Raw genomic sequence first — 24,211 nt, forward strand, 5'->3', positions numbered from 1 at the left:
ACCTGTCACCCAGCATTCAGAGCGGGAGAGAATGTGCCCTGTGCTGACCGCCAAGGCCGTACGCATGCGCATTCCAGAATGTAATTGGCACCTGCGCATTATGGTCTTCTCCCTGAGCATGCGCAGTGCTGTTCTGTGACCGGAGCCGCATAGAGCAGGTGAAAAGATGGCGTCTCCAGCAGAATAACAGAGTTAGTGAGTGGGCGGGAGGAATGGAGCCAGTGGAGTGGGAAGGGAGGCTTCATAAACACTCGGTGCAGGCCGCAGAGCCTTAATATCAAACTACCGGTCCCGCGTTTGCAGCGAACAGACCGGAAATGGCTGGGTCTCTCCCTCTGCCCGGGGGGGAGGGGAGGGGTAGCGGCTGTGCTGCAGGGCGCATGCGCGGACATCGTGGTCCAGGTAGCAGGAGGAATGTCGTGAACTTCTATCCTGGACTGACAGGGATGGATTTTGGAAACTCCTTTTCCAGGGGCGCAAGAAGGAGAGGATTTACACGCAGCAAACTCAAACCAAGAGAAATGTTTCTCTTCTCAACTTCTAACCTGGACTGACACTGACGACTTTTATGATCTCTTTTTACAGCTGCTCCCAGTGCTTCTGATACCTTTCCAGCTGCAGCTCCTACAGGGGATTTTAAATTAGAAAACAGTGAGTATTCTTGAGTATTCATCTACAAATTGAAGGTTTTAGTGTGGTGAAAGGTTGTTGGACTGACAGTGAGGATTTTTTTTTATAATCGTTTTACCAGATTTTAAATAGGAAGGATTTGCAGACAGGGAAACTGAAACAAAACATCACATCAAGATCTGACACAGTCACTATTCATCGGAGCCGGGATATTATCGGCCTCTGAAATTAAGTATTGAGTTTCAGGTCATTACCATTCGCTGTGTAAAATTTCTTTCTCACATTATTCCTGTGGATTTTGCCCCAAATTTTAAATCTGTGTCCTGTAATTATTTTACGATCAGATAATGTGAACAGCTTTTCTTTAACTACCTTGTCTAAGCCAATCATAATCTTGTAGCCCTCTATTAAATCTCCCCTCAATCTACTTTGCTCCAAGGGGAACAACCACACTTTCACCAACCTAAGCATACAATTAACGTCCCTCATCCCTCAAACCGTTTTGGTAAATCTCCTCCGCACCCTCTCACATCCCTCATAATGTGTGGTGATCCCTGGTTTGCAAAGACCCAGGTGTTCTGTGTTTGTGTCTTTGACATCATCACACATCGACAATTACACAATGACATCACCCCGCTCCCCGGATATTTCCTCAACAGGGAGATTCACTGATTCCAGTGGATATGATATCTTTCCAGCTGCAGGCTCCAGCAGGAGAGTTTAAAATTCAAAACTGAAACTGTTGAGTATTTTTGACCATTCACCTACAATTTAGAGCTTTTAGTGCTGTGCTCTGTTATCTGAGAGAGGTTTCTTGGCTCTGGGGCTTGTGTAGCTCCTTTACTATGGATCTAATTCCATGTCCATCTATTGCTCTGTTTCACCTCTACCCTCCCTGATCAACTCTCTGCCATTGTCTAACTTTCTCTGTCACTAATTACGAGTGTATTTTAACTATGTTTAGGATTTTACTGTTCCTTCTGCCAACTGTGTCTAAATGAGGTTTCCACTGCTGCCCATCCTCTGACCATGTGCTGCTGGCTCACCAGCTTTATTTTCCCACGGTATCTTTCATGGTCAGGAATTGTTTTTCCTGCGCTATTGTCCATTTCTCTTCCACTTTGTGTAATAGGACATTCCAAGGTATTTCACAGGATCGTAGGAAAGCAACATTTCACACCGAGCTACATGAAGCGATATCAGGGCAGATGAACAAAGGTTTACCCAAAGAGATAGGTTTTAAGGATTATCTTAAAGGAGGAAAGAGAGGTTTAGGGAGCAAATTCCAGAGTTTGTGGCCTTGGCTGCTGCTGGGGGAGACACCAAAGGTGGAGCAGTTAAAATCAGGAATGCAGAGGAGGTTGGAATTAGAGAAGTGTAGATATCTCGGAGGGTTGTGAGGTTGGGGGAGATTACAGAGGTAGGGAGGGAGAGATGGAGGGATTTGAAAACATGGATGAGAAATTTAAAATTGGGGTTCTCCTTAACTCAGAGCCTTTGCAAGTCGGTGAGTACAGGGGTGAACAAAACTTGGTGCGAGTAAGCAGAGTTCTGGATTACAGGGAGGCTGAATGTGGGAGGCCTGCTGGGTAAGTGTTAGGATAGTTACACTAGAGGGAACAAAGGAATGGATGACAGGTTGAGCAAGTACATAAAGGGATATGTGGATAGTGTGGGAAAAAGACTTTGATCAGATTGAATGGTGGAGCAGGTTCAATGGGCTGAATGGCCTACTCCTATGTCCCTATGAATGTCTGGTTCAGCCTCAGACAGTTGTCAGTGAAAGGGATGGAGCCGGTGGTCAGGGAGTGAAGTTTGTAGCGGGGACTGAAGACAATGGCTTCAATCTTCCCAATATTTAAATGGAGGAAATTTCTGTTCATCCAGACAAGTCAGGACAGTGTGTGACTTGAGAGGGGATCTTGGAGGTGATGGTGTTCACACACACCTTTCACCCTGGTCCTTCTTTGTGGTAGAGGTTGAGGCTTCTGGAGATTCTTTCAAAGTTCTTGTTGTGTTGTAGATATCCCTTCACTCTCTGCCTCTCTCACCTCTCTCTCTCTCTGCTCCCTTGTGGGCCAGAGTCTTGTGTAGGCTTAGATCAGTTGGCAGGTTCCCTTCCCTGAAGGACATCAGTGAACCAGTTGAATTTTTATTACAATCTGGCAGCTTTCATGGTCACTTTTAGCTCGTGCCGGCCCCACAAATTACCAGATTCATTCCGTTCAATTTTACAACCTGTTTTTGTGGGTTCTCTCTCAGTCACTTTTTTCTGTTTTAAATCAATTTCACAGGGTATTAGAAGGAAAGGATTTGCATTCGGGAAACTCAAAGCAAACATCACATCAGGATCTGACGGAGTCGCCTAATTTATTGTGACCTGAATATCATCGGATTTTGAACATGGAAGGGAAAAGCACCGTTCACAGAGGGGAGACACCGTGGAAATGTGGGGATTGTGGGAAGGGATTCAGATTTCCGTCTGAGCTGGAAACTCATCGGCGCACTCACACTGGGGAGAGACCGTTCACCTGCTCCCAGTGTGGGAAGGGATTCAGTCAGTCATCCAGCCTGGGGATACACCAGCGAGTTCACACTGATGAGAAGCCTTTTAAATGCTCAGACTGTGGGAAGTGTTTTAAAAGTTCTGGTGCAATGATGTGCCATCAACGTCTTCACACTGACGAGAGACCGTTCAGGTGCTCTCACTGTGGGACTGGGTTCAGGCGATCATCTCATCTCACTGGACACCAGCGAATTCACACTGAGGAGAGGCCATTCACCTGCTCCGAGTGTGGGAAGGGATTCACTACCTCATCCAACCTACTGATACACCAGCGAGTTCACACTGACAAGAGACCTTTTAAATGCCTAGACTGCGGGAAATGCTATAAAAGTTCTGGGAACCTGATGTCCCATCAACGAGTTCACACTGGCGAGAGACCTTTTAAATGCCCAGACTGCGGGAAGAGGTATAAAAGTTCTGGGGAACTGATGCGCCATCAACGTGTTCACACTGATGAGAGACCGTTCAAGTGCTCTCAGTGTGGGACTGGGTTCAGGCAATCATCTCAACTCACTGTACACCAGCGCACTCACACTGGGGAGAGGCCGTTCAACTGCTGCACGTGTGGGAAGATATTCACTCAGTTATCCAACCTACTGAGACACCAGCGAGTTCACAAGTAACTACACTGATTGGATTTTGTTGTGAAACCACATCCAGGACTGAACCATGTTCACTGAGGCCTCTTTCTGCTGATGTTAATACAATAATCTGTTAACAATCTGGAATATCATCGGATTTTGAACATGGAAGGAAAAAGCACAGTTCACAGTGGGGCTAAACCGTACAGGTGTTCTGTGTGTGGACGAGGTTCCTGCCAATCATCTGACCTGTCAAAATATAAGAGCACTCACAACAGGGAGAAGCTGTGCAAGTGTGGGGACTGTGGGAAGGGCTTTGATTACCCATCCCAGTTGGAAATTCATCGGCACAGTCAAACTGGGGAGAGGCCATTCACCTGCTCCAAATGTGGGAAGGGATTCACTACCTCATCCAACCTGCTGACACACCAGTGAGTTCTCACTGATGAGAGACTGTTCAGGTCTCAGTCCGGGACTGGGTTCAGTTGGTCATCTCACCTCACTGAACACCAGTACAGTCACACTGCGGAGAGACCGGTCCCCTGCTCCGAGAGTGCGAAGTGATTCACTCAGTTATCCCATCTGCTGAGACACCAGCGAGGTCACAAGTAACAACAGTGATTGGATGCTGTTGTGAAATAACTTCCAGGACTGAACCATGTTCATTGATGTCTCTTTTCTGCTTTTCTGTTAATAAACTCCAGGTCAGTTATCGGGGTTTATATTCTGGATAAAAGTCAAATAAATTAGCTTTGTGTTAAACACAATGTGGCAAATCTTTTCAATATCTCGACACAGTATCAGACTCAACAACAAGTGTGAGGAGCTCATGGAGCTTCTTTGTCACTAAGATTGAGACAATCCGATCAGCTGTCCCTGCTGCATCCCTCCCTTCCACTAGCCCATCGGGACAAACTGTCTCTAAAGATCTCCCTTGTCTGAGCCCTGAATCCACACCTTTCTCCAGTTTCTCTCCCATCTCCCCTCGTGTCCTCTCAATGCTCATCTTGTCCATGAGACCTACTTTATGCTGTATTGACCCCACTCTCACTGAACTATTGATCACCCAACTTCTCTATCTTAGCTGATACTGTTAACAGTTCTCTCTCTCTCTTCTGTTACTGACCCTCTCACCTTTAAATCCACCATCCTGACCCAACCTAAAAAAGGGATCTATCCTTGGCCCCTCCTATTTCTCATCTCCATGCTGCCACGAGGTGACATCATCCAAAAGCACCGTGTTAGTTTTCACATGTACACTGACAACACCCAGCTCTACCTCACCACCATCCCTCTCCATTCCTCCACTGTTACTAAATTATCAAACTGCTTATCCCACATCCAGTACTGGATGAACAGAAATTTCCTCCAATTAAAAATTGGGAAGACCAAAGCCATTGTCTTCAGTCACCACTACAAATTCCGTTCGCTAACTACTTAGTTCATCCCTATGAGGTAACATTGGGATATGTTGTCCTACATTTGTCAAGCCAGGAGCTATTCCTATAATATCTAGTACATTTCAGGAGATTGTATAAGGTTATTAGACAGTGATTTCTCACAGATCTCCCCAGCTTGAGAAGGGAATATCCATATTAACTTCTCACAACTGATTTCTGACTAACCTCACTATTTCTAAGCTACCAGCTTGTTTTCCTAATTTCTTGATGACAAACCATAGATGACATACTAAAGCTACTAGAATGATCAGAATCAGCAACACAAACACTTGAGCTACCACCAAGAATAAATGTCAAAACTTTTCCACTAAAATGTGATAACTATCAACTTATATTCATCCTCCCCACCTGCCGATCATCTCACACAATTCTAAATTATTAGCATGTTGTAATCACATCTGGTTCAAACAAAAGTTCATGCACGGACTTTAAAGATTCTCCAGCTCTCTGTTCACCTGCATCCATCTTGTGGATATTTTCCAACTGATTCTGGACTTTCTTCAACTTAATTTGTCCTTTCTAACCCTCTTTAGAAATCCTATTGATGAAAAACTAGTAATCCCAGTCACACTCTTCACCAATCCCCAGGATATCTCTCATCCCCGGCCCGTCTGTTTTCTCTGTCAGACTATCTATCAGTCGCTCCCTGTAATGTGTCAACGCCATTGTATACTCCTGGCTTCACTTAGGAACTTCTCCATTCACATTTAACTAAGACTGTTGCTTCTCAAGCCTATGACCTCGACCAATGTGATCCCACTCCTAACACCACTTGTAAGATTTAGGCTCGGGCAGAGTGAGTGCTGGTCTCTGTAGCTGGTGGTGACAGTCTCCTCTGAACGGTTAACTGGTGTGAGCCAGAGTGTAGGTGTTGGGCTGAAGCCAGTGTGGATCACGTCAATATCTCTGTGCTCCTGGGAGCCTGTTTTAACCTTTACACAGACAGTTGCTTTACCTATGGGTCATGAGATCCAATCGTATCAGGGTTAGGAATGTCTTGTTTCAGGGTCTGTGCTGGAGACATGTCCTTGGCAGAGATAACAGGCCTGCCCTGTGTTTATCACCCAGCAAGCTGCTATGGAGGCTTTCTTCATAACAGAAAGAGAGAGCTATTTCTGTAATATTCCCTAAATTTCTGAAGATTTTATTAAGTAATTAGACAGCGATTTCTTACAGTCGGTTACTTGGATTGAACCTGTCTCCATTCCTGTGCCGAGGGGATTTCTGTACCAGGTGGGAGGGATAACATTTGGAAACTCTCGATTCCCCACCAATTCCCATTCCCCTTCTTTCTGGTGGGTAATGGAGGTGTCACTGTGAGTAATGCACAAGTCAGTAAGAATTGTCAGCAAGGATTAATCAGCACTTCCTAATTGGAGATGTTAATCAGTGGAACCTCTCACACACTGAATTGTAGAGTTTGTACCAAAGATCAATTTAGGATTGAAGTAAAAGTTCAGAATCTTGTTGTAAAGTAATTTCTGATGAGAGTTCCTGAATTATGGGGAAAGATCAGAGACAGTGGTTCTTAAAGGGACACTGCAGCCCCGAGAACACAATCAGCTACAGATCCAGAACATTAAACTCCAGCCCAGTTACAGGGATTATTAACATCAGCAGAAACAAACCCAATTGTCAGAATGAACATGGTTCAGTCTTGGATGTGATTAACAGCAGCAATAACAGCAGAATCCATTCCCTAGATACCAACTCCTTCCCTCTCCTTGGAAACATTCTGAGATTAAACCAGTCTGTTCACAACCTCTTGTGTTACATTTGATCATGAGATGGGATTGTGACCTCATATCTGTGTCATCACGAAGATCGCCTGTTTCCACTTCCATACTACCACCCAACCTCACATTGTCTCAGTGCATCTGCTGCTGAAACCCTCATCGCTGCCATTGGTACCTCCAGACTCAACTATTCCAACACACTCCTGGCTGGTCACCCAGATTCTACCCTCCATAAACTTTAAGCCATCCAAAAGTTCGCTGTCTGTGCTTTCACTCACAGCGAGGCCCGTTCCCGTAACATCCCTCTGCTTCCTGACCTGCCTTGGCTCCCTGTCAAGCAACAACTTGGTTTTAAAATTCTCATCCTTGTGAAGTCGCCGGTGTTTCAGCAGGTGGGACGACCGAGTGAATCCCTTCCCACATTCAGAGCAGGTGAACGGCTTCTCCCCAGTGTGAACTCGCTGGTGTGTCCACAGTGCTGATAACTGAGTGAAGTTGTTTCCACACTCGGAGCAGGTAAATAGCCTCTCCCCATTGTGAATTCTCTGGTGTGCATTGAGGTTGGATGGAGACCTGAATCTCTCCACAGGAAGTACAGCTGAACGGCCTCTCCTCAGTGTGAATTCGCTGGTGCTTCAGCAGGTCAGAGGACCCAGTGAATCCTTTCCCACATACAGGGCAGGTGAACGGCCTCTCCCCAGTGTGAACTGGCTGGTGTCTCAGCAGGCTGGTTAACTGTGTGAATCGCTTCCCACACTCAGAGGAGGTGAACAGTCTCTCTCCTGTGTGTAACCGCTAGTGTGTTAGAAGTTGGGATGACTGAGTGAATCCCTTCCCACACATGGAGCAGGTGAATGGCCTCTCCCCAGTGTGACTGTGTCGATGGGTTTCCAGATGGGAAGGACAATTGAATCCTTTCCCACAGTCCTCAAATTTCTACGGTTTCTCCATGGTGTATGTGTCCCTGTGTCTCTCCAGGTTGGATAACCAGCTGAAGCTTCATCCACACAGAGAACACGTGTACAGTTTCTTCCCGCTGTGAATGCTATGATTTTTTTTAGGTTAAAGCTCTTTCCACAGTCAGTTCACTGGAACACTCTCACTCGGGTGTGTCTGTGTCTCGGTGCTTTTCCAGTCACACTGATGTTTGAAATATTTTCCCACAGACAGAACAGGCAAACCTTTTTCCTTCCACATTCAAAGACCGATGATATTCAGGTCCTGATGAATCGAGTGACTTTGTCAGATCTTGATGTGATGTTTCGTTTGAGTTTCCCATCTGCAAATCCTCCCCTTCTAATTCTCTGTAAAAGGAGTTTACAAAAGTCATCACTGTCAGTGCAGGATAGAAATTCAGAACAGACAATTCTTGTTCCTGTGGAACATTTTTTCCTCTCTTGTTCCCCGAATGCTACAAATCCCCGTCCCACATACTCTCCCTCCTCCCTGTGCTGAAATCCAAACAGAGATTTGGATAATTCTTTCTGTACCTTCTTAACAAATTTCTACAACTGGAGATAACAATATGTTTGATCATTCACTTCAGTAATTACTCGCGAGAAAACATTAATCTGAATAGCAAACATTAACCTTGTGTCCAACACTTAGTGTGTGGAGATTTAATGAGTGATAGTGAAGGTGGTTTCTCCAAACCTCCCAGGGTTTCCTTCGTTCTCTCCTTCTCTAACTGAGTTAAACCTGGGATCAGTCTCATGGTCTATTCTGGTTCCTGCTTCTCTTCCTGATGACTAATTAACTCCAATTAAACACTGAGAAGACTGAAGACACTGTTTTCAGTCCCTGATCCTATCTCCATTCCCTAGATACCAACTCCATCCCTCTCCCTGGGAACAACCTGAGATTTAGCCAGTCTGTTCACGACCTCGGTGTTGCACTTGATCTCGAGATGAGCTTCTGACCTCATATCTCTGCCATCACAAAGGTCGCCTGTTTCCATCTCCATAACATCACCTGACCTCACCCTGTCTCAGTACATCTGCTGCTGAAACTCTCATCCCTGCCATTTTTACCTTCAAACTTAACTATTCCTGGCTGGTCTTCCACATTCTACCCTCTGTAAACTTGAAGCTATCCAAACATCTTCTGTGTCTTCACGCACAGCGAGGCTCTCTGCTTCCTGACCTGCCTTGCCTCCTAGTCAAGCAGCAACTTTAAAATTTAAAAATTCTCATCCTTATTTTCAAAGATCTCCATGGCCTCATTCCTCCATTGCTCTGTAATCTCCTCCAGCCCTACAATTCTCTGAGATATCTGCACTGCTCTAATTGTGGCATCTTGCATATTCCCATTTTTAATCGCTCCACCATTAGTGACCATACCTTCAGTATTCTCGAACCCAAGTTCTAAAATTCTCTCCTTATACCTTTCCCTCTGTCAACTACACTTTCCTCCTTTCAGACAATTGAGAATTATAAAAGTAAACATTGTTAAAATTTTTTATCTTGCATTCATCAGTATTGATTCAAGAATACCAAATTTCAAAGATTATCAATTAGACTCAATGTAGCTCGCGTACCCTTGCTAGAAGTTACACTTATTCATACACAGGCACATGTCCTCTGCAGGCAGAAGGAGCAAGTCCAGGCATGGGGCCTTTGGTTGAATTAAACAAAAGCACAGGGGATGACAGCACCCTGGTGTCTTCTCCATGGCGCCAACCAATCAGCACCTTTTTCTCATGCAGTATAAATTGTCCCCATTGAAATTTGGTATCTTTGCATCTGTCCTGATGAGTGCAAGTCGAAAAGCTTTGACAGCTTGTCTCTTTCTTTTTAGTAATATTCAGGTTCTGTTCAACCAAACGACTATTTAAAACTCTCCTAAAACCTCTTTGCCCAAGCTTTTGGTTACCTGCCCTAATATCTCCTTATGTGTCTGGGTGTCATACTTTGTTTTATAATTTTTCTGTGAAGGTCACTGGGATGATTTATGATGTTAATAGAAGTTGTTGTTGTTTCTGACTGTTACCCTGATCTCCTGTTTTACAACAACCCATTGATTTCACACCAAACTCTATCTCTGATTTAAAAGCAAAAAACTGCGGATGCTGGAAATGCAAAACAAAACCAAAAATACCTGGAAAAACTCAGCAGGTCTGGCAGCATCTGCGGAGAGGAACGTTTCGAGTCCCTATGACTTTTCAACAGAACTAAGTAGAAATAGGTTACTAAAATGTGTTCCTCTCCGCAGATGCTACCAGACCTGCTGAGTTTTTCCAGGTATTTTTGTTTTTGTTTCTATCTCTGATAGATTGTCCCTCCTGCGGGTTATTTACCCGGGTCTGCAGCCTCTGTAAAGATGGCGGCCGCACATGCGCTTTGTCGCTCATTGCCCCCTCAAGATGGCGGCCGCACATGCGCTTTGATGCTCATTGACCCTCTCAAGATGGCGGCCGTTACCTCGGGCCTAAATCTGGAAACAGGCCTCAGCCGTCGTCCCGCTTCGTGAAACGCGAGACCGATAGCTCCTTATTGAGAGTTCTGTGCAGACGCCGTGATTTTATGAAGCCTCCTAACCCACCCCATCTGCCCTATCTCTTTTTACGGACGTATTTTCGGCTCTAGATCCTCACTTGGTGTTTCCAAAACTCGCAATTTAAATCCGGCTCGCTCGAGCTCTCTCACCGCCTGTCTACTCGAACTGCGCATGCTCCAACTCACAATGATTGACGGCGGGCTGGGACCAATAGGAAGAGGAAGCGGTGCTGGGCAATCTTGAGTGTGCGGCTAGTCCTCCGACCAATCGGAATGAATGGGGGGGCGGGGCCGGGCTGGAAGTGAAGCATGTGCAGTGTGGCTGCTGGATCGGGATGACGGCGCTGGCATTGAAATTCCCGCGGGCGAGTGCAGGAGAGGAATGGAGCCGGGGGGTGGACTGGGAGGGTTCACAAACTCCGGGTGTAGGACTCCAAACCCGGATTAGAAACTCCCGGAGCCCAGTTTACACCGAGTGTTTGGAAACTCCTTTTACAGGGGGTTAGAAGGGAAGGATTTACACACAGCAAACTCAAACCAAGAGAAATGTTTGTCTCTTAATTTCTATCCTGGACCGACAGGGATGGATTCTTTCATAATCTCCTTTTTGCAAGATATCAAATGGGAGGGATTTTCAAAATCAAACCAAACATCACATCAAGATCTGACAGAGTTACTCGATTCATCAGGACCTGAATCTTTTTCTTATTCATTCAGGGGATAAGGGCTTCGCTGGCTGGGCCAGCATTTATTTCCCAGCCCTCGTTGCCCTTGAGAAGGTGCTGATGAGCTGCCTTCTTGAACCACTGCAGTCCATGTGGTGTAGGTACACCCACAGTGCTGTTAAGATTTTTTACCCAGCAACAGTGAAGGAACGGTGATATATTTCCAAGTCAGGATGGTGAGTGACTTGGAGGGGAACTTCCAGGTGGTGGTGTTCCCATCTACCTGCTGCCCTTGTCCATCTAGATGGTGGTAGTCATGAGTTTGGAAGGTGCTGTCGAAGGAGCCTTGGCGAATTCCTGTAGTGCATCTTGTGGATGGGTGCCAAGCAAGTGGGCTGCTTTGTCCTGCACGGTGTCAAGCTTCTTGAGTGTTGTGGGAACTGCACTCATCCAGGCAAGTGGGAGCATTCCATCACACTCTTGACTTGTGCCTTGTAGGTGGTAGACAGGCTTTGGGGTGTCAGGAGGTGAGTTACTCGTCGCAGGATTCCTAGCCTCTGACCTGCATTTTGGAAACTCCTTTTACCTCAGAAGACTGCAGTCATTCTCCAGTTAAGTAATACTCTGCTGTTTTCTCCTTCCTGCCAAAGTGAACAACTTCACATTTTCCTACATTATGCTCCATCTGACATATTTTTGCCCACTCACTCAACTTATCTATATCTGTCTACAAATTCTTTACATCTTCTTCACAACATACTTTCCTACCTATCTTTCTGTCATCTGAAAATTTAGCTACCATGCCTTCATTCCCCTCATCTAAGTCATTGATGTAAATTGTAAAAGTCAAGGCCCCAGCACACTCCTGCAGGACTCCACTCATCACGTCCTGCCAATCAGGCAAAGACCCATTCATGCATACACTCGGTTTTCTGCCAGCCAGCCAGCCAATCTTCTGTCCAGGCTAATATGTTACCCTCCACACCATGAGCTCTTATTCTCTGAAATAACCTTTCACGTGGCACCTTATCCAATGTTTTCTTGAAATCCAAGTCCAGTACATGCCGAAATATTTGTTAATTTCATCCACCATCTCCTTATTATCTACTCTTAATTCCCCATTCTCACTCTTTGGTGGACCAACATTCACCTTACCTGCTCTGTTCCTGTTTAAATACCTGCAGAAAATCTTGCTGTCCATTTTTAACTTCAAAACCTTGTGAGTATATTATCAAAATTTTCTCATCTTATGTGTGGGGGAAAATTGCATTATTCTTGTTTGCTGTTCAATATTAACCACATTTATTTGCTTTCAGCAATGTGACATTTGCACTTCCCCAAGCCTTGAATGATATTCTGCAAAATGAGCCGCTATGGAGAAAGAGATGAAAATTGGGACGAATTGCTGCAAGATAGTTAACATATCTGTGAAGTGTTGAATGACCTGCTAATGTGCTATGTTATTTTTGTGATTCTAATGTCCAATCAATTTCTCTGCTGCATGGCTGTTTTTCAGCTGAATTGTACTTCCATACAACAAGGTCCTGAAGTGCAATAAGACTTCATGGTTTGATATTCTAAGTCAGTCCCTGTCGTTCTGCACATTGTTTCTGTAGTGTAATTTTTAATCACATGCATGCGAAAGTACTCAGTCTGGAACCGGGAAGAAACATTATCTAAGCTTACTTGGCTAAGTGTGAGGAAAATTCCAGAATTCATGCTTGTTGGTGACTATTAACTGTGCATAGTATGTGACAGCCAGATGACATGTTCTCTGTCCTCTGTCTCAAAACGCATTCAGCAAAATTGAAAAGGCTGAATTTGACTGGGCACAAGTTTATTCAGTCAACAACAGGAATTAATGGGGTTACAAATTGAAATTAACACTTACTTCACATCTCAAAGTTATATATTAGTGTGGTTCTAAAGACAGACGCAAGCAATACCATGATTGAACATGATGAATTGGCAGAGATGGTGTATAATCCCTTTGCATCAGTCTTTATGATGGATCTTTATTCCTTCATGAGCATCGCTGGCCAGCATTTGTTGTCCATCTGCAATTGCCCTGCTGAGTGACTTGCTAGACAATTTCCAAGGGAAGTTTAGATTCAACCACATTGCAGTGCATCTGGAGTCACATGTAGGGCAGGGAAGGACGACAGCAGATTTACTTCCAGAAAGGACTGGCGAACCAGATGGGTTTTTACAACAATCAATGATTGTTGCATGGTCACCATTGCTGAGAAAATAATGGAGACATGCTTGATCAGGATAGATACCTATTGTAAATTTGACATGAAATAAATTGCTTAAATAAATAATGTTTATTTCGAAAAATGTATAAGGAATACAAATCCAATTCTTCATGTCATCGAGTCATGAAATATTTGTTAATTAAAGCAAACTTCATGGATTCTGCAGAAAATCCTTCTTCAAAAGAGAATTGGACAGTTGCTTGAGAGGGGGAAAATTCTAATTCATGGAAAGAAAGAAGGAAATTGGGACTAATTGGAAAGATCTTTGTAAAAAGCTGGCATTGGCACAATGGGTGGAAGGTTCCCTTACAATGTTATGCCATTTGATGATGACATTGTTGATCAGTCTGCCTCCAGCTTTCCTAATGAGAACAGCCGAATTCCATTCCTTCAAAACAAAGACCCAAAGTGCTGCTGCATGACGGGACAGTTTAACATTATAGCTGGGTGCCTTTGCAGTGTAAAGGAGGCAAGCAACATCTCAGAAATAGCTGTAAATCAGGAAATGGATGTCAGGGATGAGCTCAAGAAAATTACCATCACTAAGGAAACGGTACTGAGCAAATTTTTGGAGCTGCAGACTGAAAAATCCCAGGTCCTAATGTACCTCATCCTCGCATCTTTATAAAAAAGTGTCTAATGAGATTGTTGATGCATTGGATTTAATTTTCCAAATTTCCCTAGATTCATGGACGGTTCCATGAGTTTGGAAAGTAGCGAATCTAACTCTTTTGTTCAAAAAGAGAGGGAGACAGAAAGCAGGAAACTACAGGCCAGTTAGCTCTTAATCTATCATAGGGAAAATGTTAGACACTATTATTCATGATGTTATAGCAGGAAACTTAGAAAAATTCAAGGCAATCAGGCAGAGTCAACATGGTTTTGTGAAAGGAAAATCATGTTTAACCAATTTATTGGAGTTCTTTGAAGTAACATGCGCTGTGGATAATGGGGAACCAGTGGATGTACTGTACTTAGGGTTCCAGAAGATTTGATAATGGCCACATCAAAGATTATTGCGGAAAATAAAAGTTAATCATGTAGGGGGTAACATATTAGCATGGATAGAAGATTGGGTAGCTAACCGGAAACACAGAATAGACATAAATGTGTCATTTTCTGGTTGGCAGGGTGTGATGAGTGGTGTGCCACAGGGATCAGTGCTGGGGGCTCAACCTTTTACAATTTATATAAATGAATTTGATGAAGGGACCAAGGTATGGTTGCTAAATATGCTGATGATTCAAAGATAGGTAGGAAAGTAAGATGTGAAGAGGACATAAGGAGGGAAAATGTGAAATTGTGCATTTTGGCAGGAGGAATAAAAAAAAGCACATTAAGGTGAAAGATTGCAGGGTTCTGAGATGTAGAGGATCTGGGAGTCCTAGAGCACAAATGGCAAAAGGTTAGTATGCAGGTACAGAAAGTAGTTAAGAAAGCCAATAGAATGTTATTGTTGATTGTAAGGGGAATACTTCAGTTATACCTGGCATTGGTGAGGTCACATTGAGGGTATTGTGTACAATATTGGTCTCCTGATTTAGATCATAAGACCATAAGACGTAGGAGCAGAAGTAGGCCATTCGGCCCATCAAATCTGCTCTGCCATTAGCTCATGGCTGATCTGATAATCCTCAACTTCAGAGGTGGGAATCTGTGTCTGGAGCCAGAAGAAATGGGAGAGATACTAAATGAATACTTCTCATCAGTATTCACCAAAGAGAAGGACTTAGCGGTCGATTTGTCTAGGGAAGAGTGTGTAGATAGCCTGGATCATATTGAGGTCAAAAAAGAGGAGGTGTTTGGCGTCTTGAAGAATATTAAGGTGGATAAGTCCCCAGGGCCAGATGGGATCTACCCCAGAGTACTGAGGGAGGCAAGGGAGGAAATTGCTGGGGCCTTGACAGAAATATTTGTATCCTCACTGGCTACAGGTGAGGTCCCAGAGGACTGGAGAATGGCCAATGTTGTTCCATTGTTTAAGAAGTGTAGCAGGGATAATCCAGGAAATTACAGGCCGGTGAGCCTTACGTCAGCGGTAGGGAAATTATTGGAGAAGATTCTCCGTGACAGGATTTACTACCATTTGGAAGCAAATGGGCGTATTAGTGAGAGGCAGCATGGTTTTGTGAAGGTGAGGTCGTGTCTCACTAACTTGATCGAGTTTTTCGAGGAAGTGACAAAGATGATCGACGATGGAAGGGCAGTGGATGTTATATACATGGATTTTAGTAAGGCCTTTGACAAGGTCCCTCATGGCAGACAGGTAAAGTCGCACGGGATCAGAGGTGACCTGGCAAGAATTGGCTTGGTCATAGAAGACAGAGGAAGTGGAAGGGTGCTTTTGTCAATGGAGAGCTGTGACTGGTGGAGTTCCACAGGGATCAGTGCTGGGACCTTTGCTGTTTGTAGTATACATAAATGATTTGGAGGAAAATGTAACTGGGCTAATTAGTAAGTTTGCAGATGACACTAAGGTTGGAGGAATTGCAGATAATGAAGAGGATTGTCAAAGGATACAACGGGATATAGATCGGTTGGTGACTTGGGCGGAGAAATGACAGATGGAGTTTAATCTGGACAAATGCGAGGTAGTGCATTTTGGAAGGTCTAATACAGGCAGGAATTATACGATAAATGGCAGAACCCTTAAGTGCATTGACAGGCAGAGGGGTCTGGGTGTACAGGTCCACAGGTCACTGAAAGTGGCAACGCAGGTGGATAAGATAGTGAGGAAGGCAGATGGCATGCTTGCCTTCATTGGAGTTGAGAAACTTATCAGCCATGATTGAATGGCGGAGCAGACTCGATGGGCCGAATGGCCTAATTTCTGCTCCTATGTCTTATGGTCTTATGGCAGGGGTATTGAGTATAAAAGCTGGGAAGTCATGCTGCAGCTGTATAGAATCTTGGTTAGGCCACACTTGGAATATTGCGTGCAATTCTGGTCACCACATTACCAGAAGGATCTGGAGGCATTGGAGCGGGTGCAGAGGAGGTTTACCAGGATGCTGCCTGGTCTGGAGGTTATTAGCTATGAGGAGAGTTTGGAGAAATTCAGATTGTTCTCACTAGAGCGACGGAGATTGAGGGGCAACTTGATAGAAGTTTACAAAATTATGAGTGGCATGGACAGAGTAGATAGTCAGAAGCTTTTTCCCAGGGTGGAAGAGTCAATTACTAGGGGACATAGATTTAAGGTGAGAGGAGAAAACTATAGAGGAGACGTGTGTGGCAAGTTTTTTACACAGAGGGTAGTGAGTGTCTGGAATTCGCTGCCAGAGGAGGTGGTGGATGCAGGTACGATAGTGGTGTTTAAGAGGCAGCTTGACAAATACATGAATATGATGGGAATAGAAGGATACGGACCCCGGAAGTGCAAAATGTTTTAGTTGACGGGCAATATGATTGGCGCAGGCTTGGATGGCCGAAGGGCCTGTTCCTGTGCAGTACTTTTCTTTGTTCTTTGTTCACTTTCCTGCCTATTCCCCATAACCGTTGATTCCCTTACTGATTAAAAATCTGTCTATCTCAGCCTTGAATATGCTTAATGACCTAGCCTCTACAGCCCTCTCCAGTGAAAAATTCCACAGTTTCACTACCCTCTGAGAGAATAAGTTCTTCCTCATCTTTGTTTTAAATGGGTTTATACGCTCAGGTCCTGGAAGCTCCAACAAGTGGAATCAACCTCTCAGCATCTACCCTGTCAAGCCCCCTAAGAATCTTTTGTGTTTCAATAAGGTCGTCCCTTATTCTTCTAAACTCCAATGAGTACAGGCCCAACCAACTAAAGCTCTCCTCATAAGAAAATCCGTCCATACCCAGGATCAACCTAATGAACCTTCTCTGCACTGTTTCCAATGCCATATATCTTTCCTTAGATAAGGGGGCCAAAATTGTTCACAGTATTCTAGGTTTGATCTAACTAGTGCCTTGTATATTTTTAACAAGACTTTTTTTGTATTCTATTCCATTTGAAATAAAGGCCAACATTTCATTTGCCTTCCCTATTAACCGTTGAACTTGCATGTTAGCTTTTTGGGATTAATGCAGAAGGACTCCCAAATCCTTCTGTGCTGCTGCCTTCTGCAGTCTTTCTCCATTTAAATAATATTCAGCTCCTCTATTCTTCCTGCCAAAGTGCATAACCTCACATTTTCCAGCATTATATTCCATCTGCCAAGTTTTTGCCCATTCACTTAACCTGTCTATATCCCTCTGTAGACTCCTTGTGTCACCCTCACCACTTGCCGTCCCACCTATTTTTGTGTCACCTGCAAACTTGGCAATAGTACACTCACTTCCCTCATCTAAGTCATTAACATGTATGTAAATAATTGAGGCCCCAGCGCTGATCCCTGTGGCACTCCACTAGTTACAGGTTGACATCCTGAAAATGCCCCCCTTATTTCAACTCTCAGTCTTCTATTAGTTAGCCAATCCTCCATCCATGCTAATATACTACCCCCAACGCAATCAGCTCTTATCTTATTAAATAGCCTTAGGTGTGGTACCACAACGAGCGCCTTTTGGAAATCCAAATATATTACATCTACTGGTTCCCCTTTATCTATCCTGCTTGTTACCTCCCCGAAGAATTCTAATAAATATGTTAGGCATGATTTCCATTTCATGAAGCCATGCTGACTCTGCTTGATTAGGTTATGCATTTCTAAATGCTCTGCTATTGCATCCTTTATAATATACTTCAACATTTTCCCAGTGACAGATGTTAATCTCACTGGCCTATTGTTACCTGTTCTTTGTCTCTCTCCCTTTTTCAATACGGGTGTTACATTGGCCATTCTCCAATCCTCTGGGACTTATCCAGAATCTAAGGATTCTTGGAAGATTACTACCAGTGCATTCACTATATTTGCAGCTTCCTTTAATATCATAGGATGCAACTCATCAGATGCAGGGGACTTATTGGCCTTTAGCTGCATTAGTTTCCTGAGCACTATTTCTCCCGCCGCACCCCACCCCCACCCGTCCCCCTACCTTGCCCCTTGATTATATAGTATTTTTGGAATACTATTAGTATCTTCTACCATGAAGGCTGAAGAAAGAATTTTATCACCTCCTCTGCCATTTCCTGTTCCCCATTATTATTTCTACAGCCTCATTCTCTAAGGGGCTTATGTTCACTTTGGTCTCGCTCTTCCTTTTTATATATTTAAAGAAGCTATCACTGTCTGTTTTTATATTACTTGCAATTTTACCCTCAAAATTTATTTTCTCCCCTTTACTTTTGTTGGTTATCTTTTGTTGGTTTTTAAAAGTTTTTCAATCGTCTGTGTTACACTAATCTTTACCACATTGTTTGTTTGTTCTTTCAATTTGACACTCCTTAACTTCCTTAATTAACTATGGTTGGTTTATCCGCTTCCATGAATCCTTCTTCCTCACCGGGGTATATCATTGTTGAGAGTCATGAACTGTTTTGTTAAATGCCTGCCATTGTTCATCAAACATCTTTTCTGCTAAACTGCTTTCCCAGTTCACTCCAGCCAACTCTGCCCTCATTCCATTGTAATTACCCTTATTTAAGTTTAGTACAGTTGTTTCCAACCCAAGGTTTCCGACCCAATTTAAGGAAGGATGTAAATGCATTGGAGCAGTTTGGAGAAGGTTTACTAGACTAATACCCAGAATGGGAATGTTGTCTTATGAGGAAAGATTGGACAGGCCAGGCTTGTATCTACTGGAGTTTAGAAGAGTAAGAGGCCACTTGATTGAAACAGTTAAGATCATGAGGGGTCTTGTGAGATTGGATGTGGAAAGGACGTTTCCTCTTGTGGGAGAATCTAGAACTAGGGGTTCGAGAATAAGAGGTTGCCCATTTAGGACAGAAATGAGGGTTTACTACCATCTTAGATGGTAGTAAATCTTTGGAACTCTCTTCCTCAAAAGGCGGTGGAAGCAGAGTCTTTGAATATTCTTGAGGCAGAGGTAGATGGATTCTTGATAAGCAATTGGATGAATGGTTACTCGGGGTAGGTGAGATTGTGGAACTGAGGTTACAATCAGATCAGCCATGAACTTATTGAATAATGGAGAAGGGTCGAGGGGCAGAGTGTACTTCTCCTCAGTCAATTTCGTATGTTCACATGTAAATTGACTCAGAGGTATTAAAAAGGCTTGACACACAGTGTGTTTAAAAGAAAGCAAATTTATTTCACTTTTATCCACAATACCGACCCCAAAAATGGAAAGGAGTGTATTAAAATCAGCTGAGAGAGTCCTGGATGTGAGTAACACAAAATCCAATCAGCGTAGCTACTTGTGAACTCACTGTTGTGTTTACAGGTGGAACAGTGAATCCCTTCCCACACTCGGAGCAGGTGAACAGCCTTTCCTCAGTGTGAATTCACTGGTGTACAATGAGTTGAGATGATCACCTGAACCCTGTCCTAAGTGAGAGCAGCTGAATGGTCTTTCATCAGTGTGAACACATTGATGGGACATCAGTTCCTGGGAACTTTTATAGAACTTCCTACACTCTGGGCACATAAAAGGTCTCTTGTCAGTGTGAACTCTTTGGTGTGTCTTCAGGCTGGATAAACGAGTGAATCCCTTCCCACACGCAGAGCAGGTGAATGGCCTCTCCCCAGTGTGAATTCGCTGGTGTACAATGAGATGGGATGATCGCCTGAAACCACTACCACAGTGAGAGCACCTGAACGGTCTCTCATCCCTGTGAACACGTTGATGGCACAGCAGTTCCCCAGAACTCTTAAAGCACTTCCCACAGTCTGGGCATTTAAAAGGTCTCTCCCCAGTGTGAACTCGCTGGTGTACAGTGAGTTGGGATGATTGCCTGAACCCACTCCCACAGTGAGAGCACCTAAATGGTCTCTCGTCAGTGTGAATATGTTGATGGCGCATCAAGTCCCCAGAACTTTTATAAACCTTCCCACATTCTGGGCACTTAAAAGGTCTCTCATCTGTGTGAACACGCTGGTGTCTCAGCAGGCTGGATGACGTAGCGAATCCCTTCTTACACTTGGAGCAGGTGAATGGTCTCTCTCCAGTGTGAGTGCGTCGATGAGTTTCCAGTTCAAATGGGTAATTGAATCCCTTCCCACAGTCTGCACATTTCCATGGTTTCTCTCCATCGTGGCATTTATGTTTTGATAGGCCAGATGATCGACTGAAACCTCGTCCACAAACAGAACACGTGTATGGTTTCTCCCCACTGTGAAGAGTCCTTTTTCCTACCATATTCAAAAACGAATGATACTCAGGTTATGATATACTGACCAATTCCATCAGGTCCTGATTTGATGTTTGGTTTCAGTTTCCCGACTGTAAATCCTCCCCTTCTAATGCCCTGTGAAATTGATTTAAAACAGAAAAAAGGGAGTGAGAGAGAACCCACAAAAACACAAAGGCAGGTTGTGAAATTGAGCTGCATGAATCTGGTAATTTGTGGGGCCGGCACTAGGAAAAAGGGACCATGAAAACTGCTGGATTGTCATAAGAAACTCAACTGGTTCACTAATGTTATTCAGGGAAGAGAACCTGCCAGCTGGTCTGGGCCTACACAGCACACCGCCTCTGTGACAGGAGTGAGAGAGAAAGAGACGTTGGAGAGATAGTGGGTAAAGGTGAAAGATTTCATATATCAACAACGCAACTAAAACTTTCAAAGAGCCACACACCCCTCCAAGACCTCCACACTCATCAAATTCCGGCCTCTTGAGCATTCCTGATTTTAATCGCTTCACCATTGGTGACCGTTCTTTCTTGTGCCTAGGCCACAAGCTCTGGAATTTCCTCCTTAAACCTCTCCACCTCATTTTCCCTGTTTAAGACCTACCTCTTTGACCAAGCTTTTGGTCACCTGCCCTAATACCTCCTTATGTGGCCCAATGTCAAATGTTACTTAGTAAAATTTCAGTGAAATTGGAATATTTTATGTTAAAGGCACAAAATAAATACAAATTATTGTCACTGACTTGGACATATACCGTTGTTCTGCTTCATCAGTAAGACATTGTAACTCAAAACGTGAAGCAGTTTGATGGACAAGTTGTTCACGTTGTCATTGAAAAGATTCCAAATACCTTGCCCCCAACAAAGATGGCGGCTGCGGCGCAAGCGCCCCGCTGCACATTGCCCCCAATAAAGATGGCGGCCGTTAACCCGGGTCTGTAACTGGAAGAAAGCTGCGGGCCCACGCGGAGCAAACCGGGAGACAGTCCGCCAGGTCCCAGACATTTTTTCTGGATTTGCTGCAAACACATAATATTTACGAAGCCTCTCCGCCCACCCGCATGATCCATCGATCCCTCCACTCCGCCGTAAACGACCTTACCGATCACAGACCCAAAAAAGGATCTCTCCGCCGCCATTACTCACACTGCGCATGCTTCACTCCAGCTCGGCTCCGCCCCCTCATTCATTCCGATTGGTCGCAGAACCAGCCGCTCCTGCTCGTTCCGCCAGTTCCGCCCCCTCTTCCCATTGGTCCGAAACTGCCGTCAATCAGCCGGGCATTGTGAGCTATCAGGTGAGAGGTCAGTGTCGGGGGGCGGGGTTTACAAATCCCGAAATAAAAACAAAAAACTGCGGATGCTGGAAATCCAAAACAAAAACAAAAATAAAAACAAAAAAACAAAACAAAAACAGAATTACCTGGAAAAACTCAGCAGGTCTGGCAGCATCTGTGGAGAGGAACAAAGTTAACGTTTCGAGTCCGAATGACCCTTCAACAGAACTAAGTAAAAATAGAAAAGGGGTGAAATATAAGCTGGTTTAAGGGGGGGTGGGACAGGTGGAGCTGGATAGAGGGTCAGTGATAGGTGGAGATAACCAAATGATGTCACAGACAAAGGAACAAAGCGGTGTTGAAGGTGGTGATATTGTCTAAGGAATGTGCTAATTAAGGGTAGAAAGCAGGACAAGCAAGGTACAGACAGACCTAGTGGGGGTGGAGTGGGGGGGGGAAGGGATTGAAATAAGCTAAAAGGTAGAGATAGAACAATGGATGGAAATACATTTAAAAATAATGGAAATAGGTGGGAAAAGAAAAATCTATATAAATAATTGGAAAAAACAAAAGGGAGGGGGAAGAAATGGAAAGGGGGTGGGGATGGAGGAGAGAGTTCAAGATCTAAAATTGTTGAACTCAATATTCAGTCCGGAAGGCTGTGAAGTGCCTAGTCGGAAGATGAGGTGCTGTTCCTCCAATTTGTGTTGAGCTTCACTGGAACAATGCAGCAAGCCAAGGACAGACATGTGGGCATGAGAGCAGGGTGGAGTGTTGAAATGGCAAGCGACAGGGAGGTCTGGGTAATGCTTGCGGATGGACCGAAGGTCTTCTGCAAAGCAGTCACCCAGTCTGTGTTTGGTCTCTCCAATGTAGAGGAAACCACATTGGGAGCAACGAATGCAGTAGACTAAATTGAGGGAAGTGCAAGTGAAATGCTGCTTCACTTGAAAGGAGTGTTTGGGCCCTTGGACGATGAGGAGAGGGGAAGAAAAGGGGCAGGTGTTGCACCTTCTGTGGTTGCATGGGAAGGTGCCGTGGGAAGGGGTTGAGGTGTAGAGGGTGATGGAGGAGTGGACCAGGGTGTCCCGGAGGGAACGTTCCCTGTGGAATGCCACCGGGGGGGGTGAAGGGAAGATGTGTTTGCTAGTGTAATAATTGATTACACTTTGGGCTCAGCTCATTGGGGGGTCTGATGGAAGGAAGGGAAACCCTGGGAGGTGGTCGGGGAGGATTCAGAAACACCTGCTGGAGGCTGTAAACCCGCAATAAGAAGCTGCCGCTCCCGCGTTTACAGCTCCGGGGCGTTTTGCTTAATATGCGGCCATCTTGGTGAAACAACAGAGTGGGTGGGGCATCAGGGTCCTCGTGACCAGGAGAGAAAATTGTTGATTCATTGATAGTTGCAGGATTTCTTTATAGAGGCTGCAAACCCGGATTGATGACCCACAGAGGGAACAATAAATCAGAGATAGAGTTTGGTGCAAAATCAGTGGGTTGTAAAAACAGGAGGTCAGGGCTACAGTCAGAAACAACAGTAACGACTTTTGTTTATATCGTGCCTTTAACATCAAAAATCACAACAATGAAATTCACAGGAAGAATCATGCCATAGAAACTAGAATTGTATGTTCTGAATTTCTATCCTACATTGACAGTGATGACATTTTTAAACTGTTTTTAAAGGGTATTAGAAGGGGAGAATTTGCAGACTCAAACCAAACATCATATCAAAACCTGACAGAATTATACAATTCATCTGGACTAGAATATCATCGTCTTTGAATGTGGAAGGAGAAATGTTTGTCTGGTCTGTCTGTCGGAAAAGGTTTCAAACATCAGTGTGACTAGAAAAGCACCGAGGCACACACACACCCGAGTGACAGTGTTCCAGTGGGAAACAGCTTTAACCAGTTACACAGCCTGAAAAACATCACAGCCTTCATAGTGATGAGAAACTGTACACGTGTTCTGTGTGTGGATGAGTCTTAAGACATAGGAGCAGAAATTAGGCCATTCGGCCCATCGAGTCTGCTCCGCCATTCAATCATGGCTGATAAGTTTTTCAACCCCATTCTCACGCCTTCTCCCTGTAACCTTTGATCCCCTTACCAATCAAGAACCTATCTATCTCGGTCTTAAATACACTCAATGACCTGGCCTCCACAGCTTTCTGTGGCAATGAATTCTATAGACTCACCACTCTCTGGCTAAAGAAGTTTCTCCTAATCTCTGTTCTAAAAGGTCTTTCCTTTACTCTGAGGCTGTGCCCTCGGGTCCTAGTCTCTCCTACTAATGGAAACCTCTTCCCCACATCCACTCTATCC

At 44.4% G+C, this 24,211-nt stretch overlaps 3 protein-coding genes across 5 annotated transcripts in view; 1 reads left to right on the forward strand and 2 right to left on the reverse strand.

The window, feature by feature from the left end:
• LOC144697491 (uncharacterized) overlaps nucleotides 1-24,211 on the reverse strand; it is a 1,380,819-nt gene that overhangs the window by 1,015,631 nt on the left and 340,977 nt on the right. The window lies entirely within an intron of this gene.
• LOC144697507 (uncharacterized) lies at nucleotides 530-13,489 on the forward strand. Of its 3 annotated transcripts, none has more exons than XR_013580379.1 (2): nucleotides 530-651; nucleotides 12,449-13,489. XR_013580379.1 is itself a non-coding variant. In XM_078569525.1 (2 exons), exon 2 carries the CDS (start codon nucleotides 3,034-3,036, stop codon nucleotides 3,817-3,819), a length of 786 nt encoding a protein of 261 aa, XP_078425651.1. In that variant the 5' UTR covers nucleotides 530-651; nucleotides 2,936-3,033; the 3' UTR covers nucleotides 3,820-4,544. The 3 variants fall into 3 exon arrangements, 1 of the variants encoding a protein (XP_078425651.1); XM_078569525.1 differs by lacking the exon at nucleotides 12,449-13,489 and adding an exon at nucleotides 2,936-4,544; XR_013580380.1 differs by lacking the exon at nucleotides 530-651 and adding an exon at nucleotides 11,757-12,351.
• Nucleotides 19,556-24,211, reverse strand: part of LOC144697462 (uncharacterized) — a 99,889-nt gene continuing 95,233 nt past the window's right edge. Inside the window, 1 exon segment of the mRNA XM_078569434.1 lies at nucleotides 19,556-20,502. Coding sequence (XP_078425560.1) covers nucleotides 19,694-20,502 — 809 coding nt within the window. The 3' untranslated portion in view covers nucleotides 19,556-19,693.

Source organism: Cetorhinus maximus, chromosome 23 (genome assembly GCF_964194155.1).
Source record: "Cetorhinus maximus chromosome 23, sCetMax3.hap1.1, whole genome shotgun sequence".
In the NCBI taxonomy this organism is placed as follows: domain Eukaryota; kingdom Metazoa; phylum Chordata; class Chondrichthyes; order Lamniformes; family Cetorhinidae; genus Cetorhinus; species Cetorhinus maximus.